Source organism: Fukomys damarensis, unplaced genomic scaffold (genome assembly GCF_012274545.1).
Source record: "Fukomys damarensis isolate Sample0158 unplaced genomic scaffold, DMR_v1.0_HiC HiC_scaffold_37, whole genome shotgun sequence".
Taxonomy (NCBI): Eukaryota; Metazoa; Chordata; class Mammalia; order Rodentia; family Bathyergidae; genus Fukomys; species Fukomys damarensis.
Genome location: NW_022900949.1, coordinates 10,337,653 through 10,352,893, shown reverse-complemented (window position 1 = coordinate 10,352,893; position 15,241 = coordinate 10,337,653). Strand labels below are relative to the sequence as shown.

Genomic DNA, 15,241 nt, shown 5'->3' with positions numbered 1-15,241 from the left:
GGGGGGGGGGGGGTCTTTCTGTCCCGAGAGCACCTGGCGTTAGGTCCTGCCTAGCCCTTCCGCAGGACCCTCGGTTCCCAGTCCAGGGCCCAGACCTCGATTCCCCCGTGCCCTGGGCCTCTAGTCTCATGGGCTTCCAAATTAGGGGGCTGTCAGCGACAACTGGACACCACACCCCAAGTCCCATCCAACACATTTTTATTTTTATTTTATTACTATGTTGAAGATGTAAACCAGGCCATCGCGCATCTTAGGCAAGCTTTCTAGCACTGACACCCCAGCGTCTCCAATACTGTGCTGATCTCTTTAAATTCTGGAATTCAGCCGGAATTTGGGGTGCGTCTGTCATCCTAGCATGCGGTGAGCCTGAGGCTGAAGGATCGTCAAGTTCGAGCCCAGACTGGGCAATTTAGGGAAACCTTGTCTCAAAACAAAGAAAAATAAGGGCCGGGGATTTAGCTCTGTGGTGCCTCCGCCTGCCTCTCAAGGGCAAGGTCTCAAGTTTGATCGCCGGTACCAAAAAAAAAAAAAAAAAAAAAAGTATGGGAATGTAGCAGTGCGAATGTCTTGAATTCAATCCCCAATTAAAGAGGAAAAAGAAAAAGAAATGATTGCCTTCCTGTGCTGCGGATCCTCCACCTGAAGGTGTATGTGTGGAGAGGGTTGGGGGTGTTTTGTTTTTTAATTTTGAGAGTCTCTGCTAAGTCACTACGTTGGTGGATTCTAACTTGCGATCCTCCTGTCTCAGTCTCCCAGAGCGCTGGGAGAACAGGCAGGCACGCTCCACTACCCTTGGTGGTTCCCTGGTTTTAAGGAACCCTGCACCGACATCGGGTTCTCCTAAAGGGCAAAAGACGAAGTTAACACATTTCATTTGAAGATCTTAATTGGCTTTTCCGTGCAGTTCTAGAAATGAATACCACCTCCTTCTGTAAGATAGAACAAGTGTCCTCTGGGTTTATTAGAGAATCTAGCTTTGTAGGCAGCAGAAGGACAAAGGAGGAGAAACGGGTCCTTTGAAAGTTCCCTTTCACTGTACTAGTTAGAGCAGAGGGGATTTCCTGGTCCAGCCAGCTAAAACCAGCTCCTTTGGTGATTCAGCTGTTATCACTCCCTCTCCTGCCTTCTGGGAAAATCAGATAAACTTGGTTTCACAGCCCTGTGCCCTGGAACTGTTAGCCTGAGCGTTAATTGTTCTGGTCTGTGGGCCTGGTGCTGGAGTGCAGTCTAAACCAGTGACCATCTGTACATTTTATTCAGCACTAATCTGGGATAATCACCTGCCTCAAATCCTTAATCCTGACTGCAGAGTCCTTTGGGCCACGGAAGGTGAGGTGTCCACAGACTCTGGGGATCAGCACAAGGACCATTTGAGGGGCACCATTCTGTTACCCCCCAAGCACTGAATACCATAGGCTGGAAGTAGATAGGCAGGTGTGGGAGGCTTGGATGGGTAAATGACAGGCCACACTCACCCCACATCCCCTGTATCCCCAAACTCACCCAGGGTACTGCTGCTCTAGACTGGTGGTTTCTCTCCTCCTGCCTAAGGAGGCAGAGCTGCGATCCTTGGGCCCAGGCTATCTCCCCACATGCTCAGTGGCTGGTTAGAGCCCCAGAGCCCCAGGGCAAAATACTGAGTGGGGTAAGCGGAAGAGGGACCAGCATTGGTGGGGACACAGTGTGTCTATGCTGGGGACTCAGAACCAGGAAGGGGCAGCCCAGACTCTGCTGGAATTTAGTGAGACAAGCAGTAAACAGACATCTGTCTGAGGAAAGGGGTGGCTGGGTGGGTGTGTGTGTGTGGTGTACTGGGGATTAAACCCAGGATCGTCGCACTGAGCTACAGCCTCAACGCAGCTGAATTGAATTTATGATCCTCCTGCCTCAGCCTTCCAAAGTGATAGGTCTGCATGACCACATCTAGCTGTTATGTGGATTTCACATTAATTCTAAAAGATAATAGCTGTCTCAAGCACAGGGGCCCGTTGTAAGGGGCTCCTACTGACCAAACAGGACAATTTGAGCAAGAGAACGGACCTGCTGGTTTATACCCTGTAGAATAGTGCATGTCACTGAGTGCAGCCACAGACCAGTTAGAGTGGAAGACTGGTGAGATGACAGCTTTTGCTGCACAGGACCTGGCTAGAGAAAGGATCTCTGATACTACCACCTGCTAGGATCACTGGGCCCCCTGGGTTCTTGTGGATTTGGGGGTCCACAGAGCAAGCTCTGCTGTTTAGGGTTCTATGTGCAAAGATAGGCAGCCAGGACCTTTCTGCTGGAAGATGTGGAGAGGCTGCACAGTGAGGGATCAGTTGTAGGATTTCTTTTCCCCCCAGTACCAGGGATCGAATTTAGGACCTGGTGCTTTCGAGACAGGCACTGAGCTAAATCCCCAGCCCTCAGTTGTACGATTTTTTTTTTTTTTTTTTGGTTTTTTTGAGACAGGGTCTCACTATGTAGTGAGATTGACCTGGAGCTCACTATGTAGCCCAGGCTGGTCTCGAACTCACAGAGATCCTCCTGCCTCAGCCTCGCAAGTGCTGGGATGACAGGCATGTGCCACCACTCCCGGCAGTTGTACGATTTTTTTTTTTTTTTTTGGTTTTTTTGAGACAGGGTCTCACTATGTAGTGAGATTGACCTGGAACTATGTAGCTCAGGCTGGTCTCCAACTCACAGAGATCCTCCTGCCTCAGCCTCGCAAGTGCTGGGATTACAGGCATGTGCCACCACTCCCGGCAGTTGTACGATTTTTAACTGCACAGTTCAGGGGCATTAATTTAAGCATATCCCCTGGCTACGAAGCATCCCCACCACCCACCTCCAGAACTTTCCATCTCCCCAAACTGAGCTGTTCTCAGGAAACAATGACTCCCGCCCCCTACCCAGTCCAGCACTACTGTCCTCTTTCCTGTTTCTGTGGATCTGACCACGCTGGCGTCTCCTGGGAGTGAGGCCCTGCAGTGTGTGTCCTCCTGTGTCTGGCTCAGTTCCCTAAGAAACAAGGCCTCAAGGTCCATCCTTGCTGAGGCAGGTGGCAGGATTCCCTGCTTTGTCTGGCTGAGTAGTACTCCACTGTATGGATGGACCACATTTATTCACCCAATACTTGCTCGAGTCACTCCCACTCTGGGGCTGTTGTGATGAACACTGCTATCTGTACGTGTACACAGGTAGGCAATTATCTTGAGACTGTGTTTTCAGTTGCTTTGGGACTATGGAGCACTTACAGCAACATTGCTGCACTATTTGTGACCTCTATATATAACCATTTACCATTTGAAGAACTGCTAGGCTGCTATTTAACATTCTCACTAGCAGTGCACAAAGGTTCCAATTCTTCTGTGTTCTCACCAAAGCTTGTTATTTTTTTTCTTCTATGGTAAATATCCTGATGATTTTGAGATGTTGGATCATAGAAGTTTGACCTCCAAAACCACCTTCCAAGTTGGTGTGGTGGTGCGTGCCTGTAACTCCGGCACTTTGGGAGGTTGAGGCAGGAAGATTGCTGTGAGGTTGAGACCAGCCTGGGCTAATTAATTTAAGAATAGCCTGAGCTACACAGCAAGACCTATCTTTACAAAAATATTCCAGGCCAGGGATTTAGCTCAGTGGTTCTACTGCTGCCTGCCTCACAAGTGCAAGGTCCTGAGTTCAATCCCTGGTACAAAAAAAAAAAAAATCCAAGCTAAGTGTGGTGGTACTCATCTGTCCAGCACCCGGGAGGCTAAGGCCAGAGGATCACATTTCTAAACACAGCCTGACCAATTTAGAGACTTAGACCCTGTCTTAAAAATGTTTTTTAAAAAGGTTGGGGATATAAATCAGTGCAATGGGCCAGGAATTTAGCTCAGTGATTCCGCTGCCTGCTTGGCAAGTGCAAGGTGCTGAGTTGGATCCCTGGTTCCAATAAAGCAGAGAGAGAGAGAGAGAGAAAGGAAAGAGGAAGGAGGGAAGATAGATCAGTGCAATGGCCCTGGGTTCAGTACAACCAAACAGCAACCAAAAAACCCCAACAGGACCGGGGATGTCCAGTCCTCAGTGGTGAGTTCATGGCTAGCCCTGTGTTCCCTTACCAACACTGCAAAATATCTGAGGCTGGGTGTGGTTTAGTGGTGGGCACTTGCCTAGCATGCCAGGGGCCCTGTGTTACACCCCTAGCACTGCCAAAGGAAAAAAAGATCCCAGACCTCCTCCCTTTTAGTGTGGGCTGGACTCGGAAGGGAAGGAAATGACATCATGAGCCTTCTGAGCTTGGGTCATAAAATCACCGAGGTTTCCTCCCTCTCTAAGAAGTCAGTGCCACCACGAGGACAGACTCCTGCAGCCCAGGCAGAGCAGCGCTGGTTCCCTCAGGAGAGACCTGGAGCGGCAACTGCCCAGCTACTTCCCCCCAGATCCCTGACCCACAGAAACTAGGAGATGCTGAATGTCTGGTCTCCTGCACCACTGCGGACGTAGGCCAAACTGTTCCACAGCAACAGATGAAACTACTGTGCAGCTATCCTCCATTCATGTTGTATGTGTGTGTGGTACTGGGGATGAAATGAGCTCATGTCCTCAGCCGTCTTTTACAGGGTCTCACTGAGTTGCCCAGGCCGGCCTAGAACTTGCAATACCCCTGCTATGGCCTCCCAGAGTGCCAGGATGACAGGTGTGCACCTCCACACCTGGCTGATCTGTTAATATTTTATTTATTTTTGGGTAATGGGGAACGATCTCAAGACCTTGCACTTGTGAGGCAGGGGGCAGAACCACTGAGCTAAATCCCTGGCCCTCGTTAATATTCTAAACATTTAAGCAACCTGTGCCAGCCACTGGAAAAACCTCTTGGTTTGCAAACTTGTGGAGCCAAAGGGAGCCCTGGGTCACCTGAGTCTTGGTGGCACTGGTCAAGAGCACCAGGTCACCGTCACGATCAAGGTCCAGGCAAGGCAGGTTTGAGAGTAAGGTTTAATGTTCTGTGCATTAAAATATCAAAACTGTTCAGTGTCCTTGGTGTCCATCCTCGGGGCTTTCTGCACACAGGAGCGCTGTGGTGGGAACATGTGGCACCACCAGACACCTGGGGAAGGGACAAGGCAGGGTGAGCAGAGGGTCCCCCAAATGGCCAGGGACTCCAGCCACACAGAAGGGCAGTGGATCCGGGATCCAGGGATGGAGGAGGTGGATGGCGCTAGAGCTGAACTGTGGCCAGCCTGAGGTCCCCATCTGTGCATGGGGGTGTAAGTGGTGTCCATGAGGGACTGCCACATGTGTAACGAGCTAGTGACAGGCAGAGCAGAGGCACAGCCATGTGCAGTAGGGAAACATGGCTGAGCCCACTTTCACCTAATGCCCAACAGCTGTGGGTCAGGCTCAGTTTACCCCTCTATAAAATGAGCATACGAGTCCTGCCCAGGACAGGGCTGCGAGCACTGCTCAGCCTCTAGGACTGGGGGTGCTGCCTAGCTCACACCCCATCCTTCCACCCAGCTCTGTGCTACACAGCAGGGGATGCCTGAGACCCACCTAGTTTTTCCTAAGATGGAATCAAGGGCCTTGCACAGGCTACACAGGCGCTCACCACTGAACCCCAACTCCAGCCCTTATTTTTTCTAAATAAATCAAGACCTGAACTAAACTCCAACTTGGGATCCTCCCAGCCACTGTGCTGGCTCCAAGCTTGGCCACTGTGCAGAACCTTCAGGGAGGGTCATCCCAGTATCCTGCAAATCCCCCCTCCTCTTCCTCCAACCACCACCACTGGGCCCACTAATGCTAGCAGGCCAGGCCCAGAGGCTTCAGGCTAGGGCAAGACTCACCAGAGGGTTCCGAAAGGAGCAGCTGACTAATCATCCTTCTTAAACTTGCCGTTGATGTAAGGTACCCAGTCCAGGATCAGCCGCCAGTCTGTGGCCCACACCAGCCCCACGGCGCCCACAGCGCCCCACACAGTGGCTGTTGGGGTCCTGCAAGAAGAGCAACAGTTGGGCCCTGCTCAGGACACATCCTCCAGGACCCTCTGCTGTCTGCGTACCTGGGAGCCCTCTGACCCCCAAGCTACCATTTGTCAGGCACCAACATGGGCCTGGCCTCTGCCCAATGCTGAGGGAGGTACAGGACAGAAACAGGGCAGGTGACCCTGGATCCTACAGTAGCTAGTGACCTACCCAGGCTGCCAGGCCTCAGGGGGCTTTAGTCAGATCCACATCACCTGGCCCTGCCACACTGATCTGCTTTCTTTCGGGGGTTCTGCTTAAGAACTGGGGATGGAACCCACCAAATGACAACCCCTGCTTTTTAAATTTTTAAAAATTGTACCGGGGATTGAAGCCAGGGCCTTTACTCTAGCTACATCCCCAGCCCTTTTTTGAGACAGGGTCTTTCTAAATTGCCCAGGCTGGCCTTGAACTTTCAATCTTCCTGCCTCAGCCCTCCCAGCAGCTGGGATTACACATATGCACCACTGTGCCAGCAAACATTTGTTTGAAGCTACTGCTTGCTGGGGTGGCTTCTTACACAGCTGTGGATAACTTTAACAGTCTCATTGCTGCCCGAGGAAGCTGCATTTAAACCTCAGCCCCCACCTCACAGGTCACAGTGAACCAAAACTCTGCAGGTCTTCCCCCTTGAGGTGACAAGAGGACACGTCACCCTTGCCCCAGCTGCCTCACTGTAGATAAGTCCCATGCACAGGCCAGATCCCTGCTCACCCTGCATGGCCCACACAGGAGTTTCTGATTGCTGCTGCCCCTGCAATTTTTTTTTTTTTTTTTTTTTTTTTTTTTTTTTTTTTTTTTTTTTTTTGGTACTGTGGAGCTCAGGTCCTTGTGCTTGCAAGGCAGGCGGTGGCACCACTGAGCTAAATCCCCGGCCTTGCCACTGTACTTTTGATGGGACAGAGGTCACTAACACAATGGGGTCTTTCACCCATCATGCAACAGTTATTCATCATCAGAGGAACCTTCCCTTCCAGGTAAATTGCTGGGCTGATCAGCCTCTATTTCCCTCATCATCCTGGTCACGTCCACGGAGACTGGGAACATGCACTGTGAACCTGACTCCACTAGGTATTGTGAAAGGACACAGGGTCCAGGGATCTAGCTCAGTGGTTTCAGCGCCTGCCTCGAATCATAAGGACCCGAGTTTGATCTCTGGTACGAGAGAGGGGGAGGGAGGGAGAGAGAGAGAGAGAGAGAGAGAGAGAGAGAGAGAGAAAGGACACAAATAATTGGCCACACTGACCACCCCACAAAACCTCACCTGCCTCTCCATTTTCAGACCAGGACACTGGGACTCAGCCAGGTTGACCAGGAGCCCCTGAAAGTTCCTGGACTCAGACACAAGTTCACAGCACCTCCTGCAAAGACCCACTTCCTGGCCTCCCAAAGTCAGAGCTGTTGTGACAGGGCTGCGGGGCCCCTGTGGCCTGCTCTCCCCTCCCCGACTTGCTAACAACAGGGAATTCCTAATCCAAAGGCTACCAACCGGCCCCACTGTCCAGACATGACCACCTTTCCAGAAATAAACCCTGGTTTCTTAGCACCCTAGGTGTCCCCTGAGGTCACTCCCATCCCGGTTCCCACGAGGGGCCACATTAATCTGATCCCCGTTCCCATGTGGAAACCGGTTTCATTCACCTTGTTAAAAATAATTTGACACTCAGCATAGTGGCTCATGCCTGTGATCCCAGCACTTGGGAGGCTGAAGCAAGAGGACAGCCTGGATTACACAGTGAATTCAAGGCCAGCTTGGATTACAGAGAGACTTTTCTCACGAAACAAAAAAACAAAATCAACCGGGTGTGGGGTCGCACACTTGTAATCCTAGCACTCTGAGAAGCTGAGGCAGGAGGATTGCAAGTTTTACCCCAGCCTGGGCAATTCGGCGTGACCTTGTCTCACAATAAAACATTAAGGGCCAGGGATTTAGCTCAGAGGTTCCACTGCCTGACTCGCAAGAGCAAGGTCCCGAGTTCGATCCCCGGTACCAAAATATTAAATAAAATAAATAAAACATTAAAAGGGTTCAGGTTGGCGTCGGGTTCGGAGTTTCGGGAACCTGCCGGCGCCTTCTGGAATTTCCGTCGAGGTGAGCACTGCCAGATTCTCCAGGTAGAGATGGGGAAATTGAGGCTCGGGGGCTCAGGCACGGGGCAAGAGTGCCGGATCCAACCTAGACTTGGCTACCTCCGGCTCGCGCTGGGGCGGAGCGCTTCGCCTGTACGACCGTCCGTTTCCCCCTCTGTCATGGGGCACAGTAGAGGACCCCGGACCGGCGCCGAAGCAGCGCGGGAATGGGCTGGGGCTGAGGCTGAGGCTGCGGGCAGCATCCTCACCAGTTCTTGGCCAACTCCCGATAGCGCGGGCCCAGGAACCTGGTCAGCATCGCAGCTCTGTCCGCTAAGCCGGTCACCTTGTCCGGCGGCCAGGCAGCCCAGCGCTAACGTAGGCACCGTACGCATGCGCGTGAAGGCCCCCGCGCGGTTCCGCCTTTCGGCTGTGCGGGCAACCCCGGAAGACACTTATAGTCACTTCCGGTGACGGTGCGGATGCATTAAGGGACGCGATGTTGGTGGGCGGGTAGTGCGGACACGTGTAGCGAAGGGTTGTGTCACCTCTGCGGGTCAGAGTGGCCCTCGCCTGGGCTGCGCCCTGCGGCTGACTCAAGATGTCCCAGAACAATTGAGCAGTGACTTTGTACAACTTAGTGCCAACGTTATTTACAGTGAAGAGAACTGAGGCCAATTGGGGAAGGGAACTTGTCCAGAATCACACAGAAGGAAAGGGCTGAGATTTGAACCCACTTTGAGGGGAGCGGGTCAGGGTTTGTCACGGACTCGCCGCGGAACTCTGGCCAAATGGCAGGGCGCCAATCAGCTCATCCGGAGCACTTGGAGGCCGAGTCGGAAATTGCACATTTTCGTGGGAGAGCGCAGGCAATTTCTCGTGCCGGCAGCAGAGGGCGACCGAGGTCTCGCGAGAGCCCCTCGGCTGACAGGTCCCTGGGAATCGTAGCTTCCTGCTGCTGTGCCGGCCTTTCCTTCCTCCAGTCCAGGCCTCTTCCGACCTCCTGAGTCTGTCACATAGCTTAGTAAACTGCCAGCTTCCAGCCCCAACTCGCACGCACGGCAGATGTGGGTTGAAAAAAACGGACGAGCTCCCAGAAGGCCAGCAGCTAGTGTACCAGAGGTCTTTTACATTTCCATTCAGTGCTTCCTCAGCCCCCTGGGTTCCTTAACCCCCAGACGCCTGGACAGAATGGAGAGAAAGGTCACAGCCTATATGGGTGCAGTGGCGGGTGCCTGTCATCCCAGCACTCTGGGAGGCTGAGGCAGGAGGATCACAAGTGAGAACAAGACAAGAACTTGTCTCAAAATTTTAAAAGTTAAAGGCCGGGGGCCGGGGCTTTAGCCCAGTGGTTCTGCCACCTGTCTCTCAAGCGCAAGATCCCAAGTTCGATCCCCGGTACAAAGAGAAAGAAAGAAGGAAAGAAATAAAGGCAGGCTGGGGATGTAGCTCAGGCCTGAATTCAATTCCCAATATAGGGATGGGGGATAAAGGACGGGGGTTAGGGGTTCCTAGAGAACCGGTCCAGCAGCACAACAGGCCTGGTGGTAAGAGACAAACCAATGAGTTTGTCCAGCCCTGACCAGCTCTTCCTGCAGTCTTCCAGAGCCTGCTGGGTCCCCTGCCTGTTCCCTGGCCAAGGCCCCCAAGTAGAGGCAGCAGTGTAGGTACCAGGGTTGCCCGTCGCTACCAAGCTGGAAGTTATTCCTAGATCTTTCTGGGTGTCCTGAGGTTTGGGGGGCTTGAGATCAGATTGTAACTACTGGTAGAAACTTAAAAAGTGGTACGTAGAACCTGTCACGAAGAATATAAAGAAGGGAGAGAAAGTCAACCTGGATAGGGAGCAGGGATGGGGACAGGGTCTGAGCGATGCGGGTCCCAGGTCCTGCCGTTCCTGAAGCTTCCTAGCCTTGTTGCTCCTGCTTTTGTGAAATGCCTGTGCCTCAACCAGGGGTGGGATGATAAAATGAGATTTCATTCCAGGGCAACTCTGCCTCCAGAGAACACTGGGTGCTATCTGGGGACATTTATGGTGTCGCCACTGGGGGTATTTTTTGTTCCTACTATGGAGTAGGTGGAGGCCAGAAACACTGCTCAGCACCACGCGGTGACCAGGACACCACCCCAGAGAACAAGCCGGCCTCCATATCCCAGTGAAAGCAGTATCCCCGCCGTCACCCTACTTCATCCTGTGTGTTTGCAACCTGAACGCTCTCCCAGTCATTTCCCACTTACTGTGTGGATAAGAGTCACTGAGGGAAGAAAAACACTTTTCCAGCATCTGTATTTATTTCATTCATTTACTTTACACACTAGAAGTTGAATCCAGCGCTTTCACATTAAGCTACCTCATCAGCCCTTCTTCCTCTTTCCTTTTCTTCCTTTCTTTCCTTCTCTCAAGGCAGTGTCTTACTAATTGCTAAATTTCCCAGGCTGGGCTCACTTTCAATGCCGCAGTCTCAGGCTCTCCAAAGTGCTGGAATGACAAGTTTGTGCTTCCAGCCTCACATTCTTTTTCTTTAAAATTTTTTTTCAGAACTAAAAAAAAAAAAGACCTTATTGAGGGCAACAGGATGCAAACAATATAACAATCAAAAATTTAGCTGGCATTTAACTTTCTCTGCTTGTCCAATGAGAGCTGGATGTTATCTGTGCATTTTCTAAGGGTCCGGGTCTGCTCGTGACATTTTTAAAGTGGGGACACTGAGAGGCAGATTCCCTAAGTGGCTCTTTGGGAGAACCCTCAGCAGGGCAGGAGTAAGTGTTCGAGTCTGCCTCCTCCTTTCCCTTCCGCTTCATGTTTACTACAAAATAATCACTGCCCGCAATGGGGAAGAGGCCTGCGATCAGTGAAAAGCAGCTCTGGAAGCCCACTTCGCCACCTTGGCTCTGGTCCAGTCCTTCATGATTTTGTCCACGGCCAGAGATCTTTTTGATTTTCCAAAAACCCGGGGAACTCGTTTTCCACGAGCAATCGCAGGTCCTCCTTCCTTAAGTAGCCTTTGTTCCCGGCAAATTTGTGAAATGCAAACATCATGGTTTCCATGGCGTGTTCCATTCGGGATGGCACGTTGGCCAAGTCTGTTGAATCCCGGGTGGCCGGGCAGCCCCAGAATCACTTTAGCCATGACTGCAAGTTGAGGAGGCGCAGGGCGCATCGTGGCCTGGTCTGCTCCTGGCCTCACCGCCTCCCTTCCAGCCCCACACTATTCGTCTCGAGTGGCCAGGTACTTATCCCTACACCCCTGAGAGGGGAGGGCCAAGTTCACCTGTGACTTCTGCACAGTGGAGGCCCCAGGTCCAGGTAAAGCAACAGAGACAGCTGCAACAGCACCTGTGCCCATAGTTGGCAGGGGTCAGGTTCTGGAGGAGTCATGAGCAGACCTCTCAAGAGTGGAGTGTTGATGCCCTCGGCGACAGGGAGCAAGGGAGGCCTCAGACGCAGTGGTAGTGTGCCTTGACTTGGGCAGCAGAGGAGAGTAAGGGCGGGAGCGGGGGATCTGAGCAGCCAGCAACAGTGAAAGCAAAAACTATGAGCTCCGCATCTCTGGGGCCCAGGGACCCCCACCTCTCCCAACTCCACTGTTCTCAGTCCCTCAACCCCAGGTAGCATCCTGGGTGCTGGCCCTGCCTCCCTATGACCTCCTCCAGGACAGGATCCTGTTTCCACTGCTGAGCTTTTTGGACACTGGGGTCCCAGCCTCCGCAGTGCCCTCTTGGTTCGGCAGCTGGGTGTCAGTGTGGTGGTTGGGATATGCAGCCAAGGGTCCCCTCTGGGGAAACCCTGCCACGCCTAATCTCCCAATGGCCCTAGGATGGTCCCCACGAGGCCGAGTCCCAGCGTGGGAATTAAGTGAGCGGACTGAAGGTGGGGTAGTGATGTGCTGTTGTTCCCCAGGCCACATCTCCTCCACCAATTTTCCCAGCCGGAAATAGGGACCCCAACAGGCTCACAAGCGATGGCTCTAGGTCCTCAGAGGGGGGCTGGGTGGGTTAGGTGCTTTAGGGGACCCTTGGAACGTTCACTTCTCTTCCTCCCTAATCTTAAGGTTCGGAAGCCTTTGAAGGTACCGTCCCTGAGAGAAGGAAGCTGGGGAACGGACCCATCAGGAAAAGCCCTGCCATCTAGGAAAACAGAAGGGGGCGCGGCCGCAGTGCTGTGCATACACAGCTCCCAGAGTACCAAGTGCGGGCTAGGGGTACCTGAGGTCGACATTGGGTCTTTTTAATACTTTTTAATAACCTGGTTGATCATGAAATGCACCACTCACTTCTAGAAACAGCAAGACACGAGACTTTCATACAAAAAAGTTTGTTGCTTATAAAACATATGCAAAAGAAAGCTTAAAAAAAAAAAAAAACCGAAGGCAACATCCTCGCTAATTTTTTCTCTTCTACATTAGAAAAAAAGCCCCTCATAACTAATATTCTTTTTATTCTCCTTAAAAAAAATACGCTTAGGCACGATTTGCTGGTGGCTTTCAAAGAAGCTACCTTTGCAGGGTCACCCTCCTCCAGAGTGATGAGTCCTCCACGATTTTATATACTTAAGGCATTTTTTTTCATTTCTGACAAAGTGTATATTTTGTTGGTTTCTGGTCTTGTTTATAACCGCCCTCCCAAAAAAAACAAAAAAGGAAAAAAAATGCTCCTTCCAGCCTAGTCCCTGGGGCCAAGATGCAGCGCCAGGATTCCTGGGGCAAGTGGCCAGCCGGCATGGGTTGAAGTGGCCACAATAGTGGGCCAGGTTGCCCGGACCCCTTTGTCCCTTCAGGCCGTCCCAGGAGCATGGGGTCTGGTGTGGGCTCCAGGCAGCCCTAGGGGTGCACCCACAGGGCAGGCCCGCAGACGGACTCCAGGACCCTTCCCGCGATATCTGAGCGCAGGGGCCCCGGAGCGAGACTGGTCCCTCGTCGTGCCCATCACATGTGCCCGGCAGGATTGTGGGTGTCGTTGAGGCCCGGGTGGGCAGCCGGAAGCACCATCTGGGGATCCCCGACCACGCCTGACACCTTTTCCTCTTCCCGTCGCTTCAGGCAGGCTGCTTTGGGGTTCAGGTTGCGCTCTGAGGGGGAGGGGAAAGCAGGGTGGGCACGGGTCCTCAGAAGAGGCAACACAGACAGGGACGGGATGCAGGGAGAGGGGATGCTGCACTTGGCGGAGCCGCCTTCATCGATGGGTCCTGGGGCCTCCGGGGTGGTGGAGAGCCTGGGACCATAGGGTGGGCGCGTCCGTCTGCGCCGGCCGGGGACCCTACCTCGCACCTGCTGCTCCAGGCCCAGGATGACCTGCACAGCCTGCTGCAGGATGAGCAGCTTGGTCTGCGCCTTGTCGGACTTGAGGTGCAGCTGACACATGCGCCCCAGCTCCCGGAAGGCCTCGTTAATGTCGCGCACGCGCACCCGCTCCCGCGCGTTATTGGCCATGCGCCTCTCCCGATCCCTCAGGTCCTTCTCCTCCAGGGACAGCACCTCTTCCGTACTGCTGGGTCACAGCACCAGGGCCTCTATTAGTCACGGGTGGGGCTGGGCACGGAGGGGGCCCCATGGACGTGTTGGTGGAGGTGGCCACGAACGTAGGCGGCAGATTAGGTGACAGTGTTGGGTGCAGCAGGAGGGGTGGCGGGCGTGACAACAGTGTTGGGTATGTGGCTCCTTGTAGGGAATGGCAGATGCTGGCAGCTGCACTGTGGCCCATGCTTAAAGAGTGCGTGCTCACACCCTGGAAACGAGCCCCTGGGTGTTCAGGGAGCATGTCCCTGTGGGAGTGCAGCGGCTTTGTGGGTGGCGTTTGCTCAGCAAGGGTTGTCACATGGGGACCCAGCCTGGCTGTCCCCACTCCTCAGGTGAAGGGAAGGTGTGACCTCATCTGGGGACCTGGACCTACCCTTGTAGGACGACCTTCCCTCTCCAGAGCACCCTTAAACGGCAGAGCGAGCCAAGTTAACAGCGCACGGTAAACTGCCGTGCTGGAAGCAGCGGGGTCCCCAAATCCCAGGTCCGAGGGGCCCGGGATGCTGAGCCCGCTCGCAGGAGACCTGCATGCCTTGAGTGGTCCCCGGAAACACATCTGTTCCTCAGGGCCCTGGGCAGGAGTGTGGCTTTAACCTCCAGAAACATCACTATAAAGGCCACAAGTGTGACCCCTGCAGTAGCTTGGAGTCACTGGGCACGTGGTGCCGAACCCGCCTGTTGGGGCACCCACAACGGGACCAAATGTCCCTTGCCTGCAGGGTTACAAGCCCTATCTCAGGCCCTTTCAGCTGTGCGGCCCTAAAGAGACAAATGACCTCATTCCCCTGCCTTGGTTTACCCCCGGGCAGAGCTGGTGCCGATCACCCATAGAAACCATGGATGTCGTCTGGCCCAGTGCGGGTGACCCCGGAACCGAGGAGCACCGACAAGTCGCTCTGCTTGCCCAGCCTGCCCTCAGGCACAGCCGGAGCCCAGGACAAGCGCACAGACCAAACTGAGACCCTGAGGCCGGCTGTGTGGGTGCTGGCCTTCCCTCCAGGCAAGGGGACCTGGGGGAGGGGCCCCGAGGAGCCGGCAGCAAGTGCGAGGTGGGGGGCCGCCTTGCTAGGAGGAGGCGGTGACAGCGGCACAGGGAGGACAGAGAGCAGAGAGGAGGCGCAGGGACGCGGCAGGGACGCGGCCGGACACATACGCCGCTTGAGCAACGCGGTCACCTCCGAGCCAGGGTGGCAGTGGCTGTGGGAGAGAAAGGTTAAGGGGAGCGCAGGAGCAGGTTAAGGAAGCAGCGGCCAGCAGGGAGGGGGAGCAAGTCACAGGGCAGAGCCCTCACCGTCCATATCCATGCCCACCTGGCCCTGTGACATGGGGAGAGGGGGCAGACCTTGGGGAGCATGCACCAAATGGGTTCCATCCCGTCACCGCAAAACAAAAATTGAAACAAAACAAAAAACCCACTTGCAGATGGGAAAATTGAGTCACGGGGCAGGCCAGGCTTGAAAGGCCTTGCACTACATGCAGCAGGGGTGGTTTAGACAGCAGTGTGCCCATCTGGGCTCTTGGGGACATTGATGGCGAGAAGCATGGCCAGCAGGCAGGGACCTGGGTCCAGGGATGCAGTTGTGAGCAGAACAAGCCAGGCCTGAGGAGCCCACGGTTCAGTCCCCCCACCCCAGAGGGTCGCTGAGGCTAGGCGCGGGCGGGGTGGGGGAG

The 15,241-nt window shown here is 53.9% G+C and overlaps 3 protein-coding genes across 4 annotated transcripts in view; all 3 read right to left on the bottom strand.

The window, feature by feature from the left end:
- Positions 1-4,943: 4,943 nt before the first annotated feature.
- LOC104869589 (cytochrome b-c1 complex subunit 10) lies at positions 4,944-8,470 on the bottom strand. The gene is made up of 3 exons (XM_010634908.3): positions 8,327-8,470; positions 5,811-5,957; positions 4,944-5,071 (listed from the first exon to the last, which is right to left on the bottom strand). Exons 1-2 carry the CDS (start codon positions 8,374-8,376, stop codon positions 5,837-5,839), a joined length of 171 nt encoding a protein of 56 aa, XP_010633210.1. The 5' UTR covers positions 8,377-8,470; the 3' UTR covers positions 4,944-5,071; positions 5,811-5,836.
- Positions 8,471-10,337: 1,867 nt separating this feature from the next.
- LOC104869783 (protein S100-A10-like) lies at positions 10,338-11,172 on the bottom strand (the record flags this gene model as incomplete). Its single annotated transcript, XM_010635128.1, is given in 3 exon segments — positions 10,338-10,954; positions 10,957-10,983; positions 10,986-11,172. Coding segments are annotated over 3 exon segments (501 nt in total), but the record flags the coding sequence as incomplete, so codon positions are not given.
- Positions 11,101-15,241, bottom strand: part of Tcf3 (transcription factor 3) — a 28,790-nt gene continuing 24,649 nt past the window's right edge. Inside the window, exons 17-18 of one of the 2 annotated variants that reach the window (XM_033759441.1) lie at positions 13,315-13,548; positions 11,101-13,122 (exon numbers count right to left, since the gene is read on the bottom strand). In XM_033759441.1, the coding sequence (XP_033615332.1) occupies positions 12,980-13,122; positions 13,315-13,548 (377 nt within the window). In that variant the 3' untranslated portion in view covers positions 11,101-12,979. The remainder of the gene's footprint in view (positions 13,123-13,314; positions 13,549-15,241) is intronic. The other variant, XM_033759442.1, reaches the window with a different exon arrangement.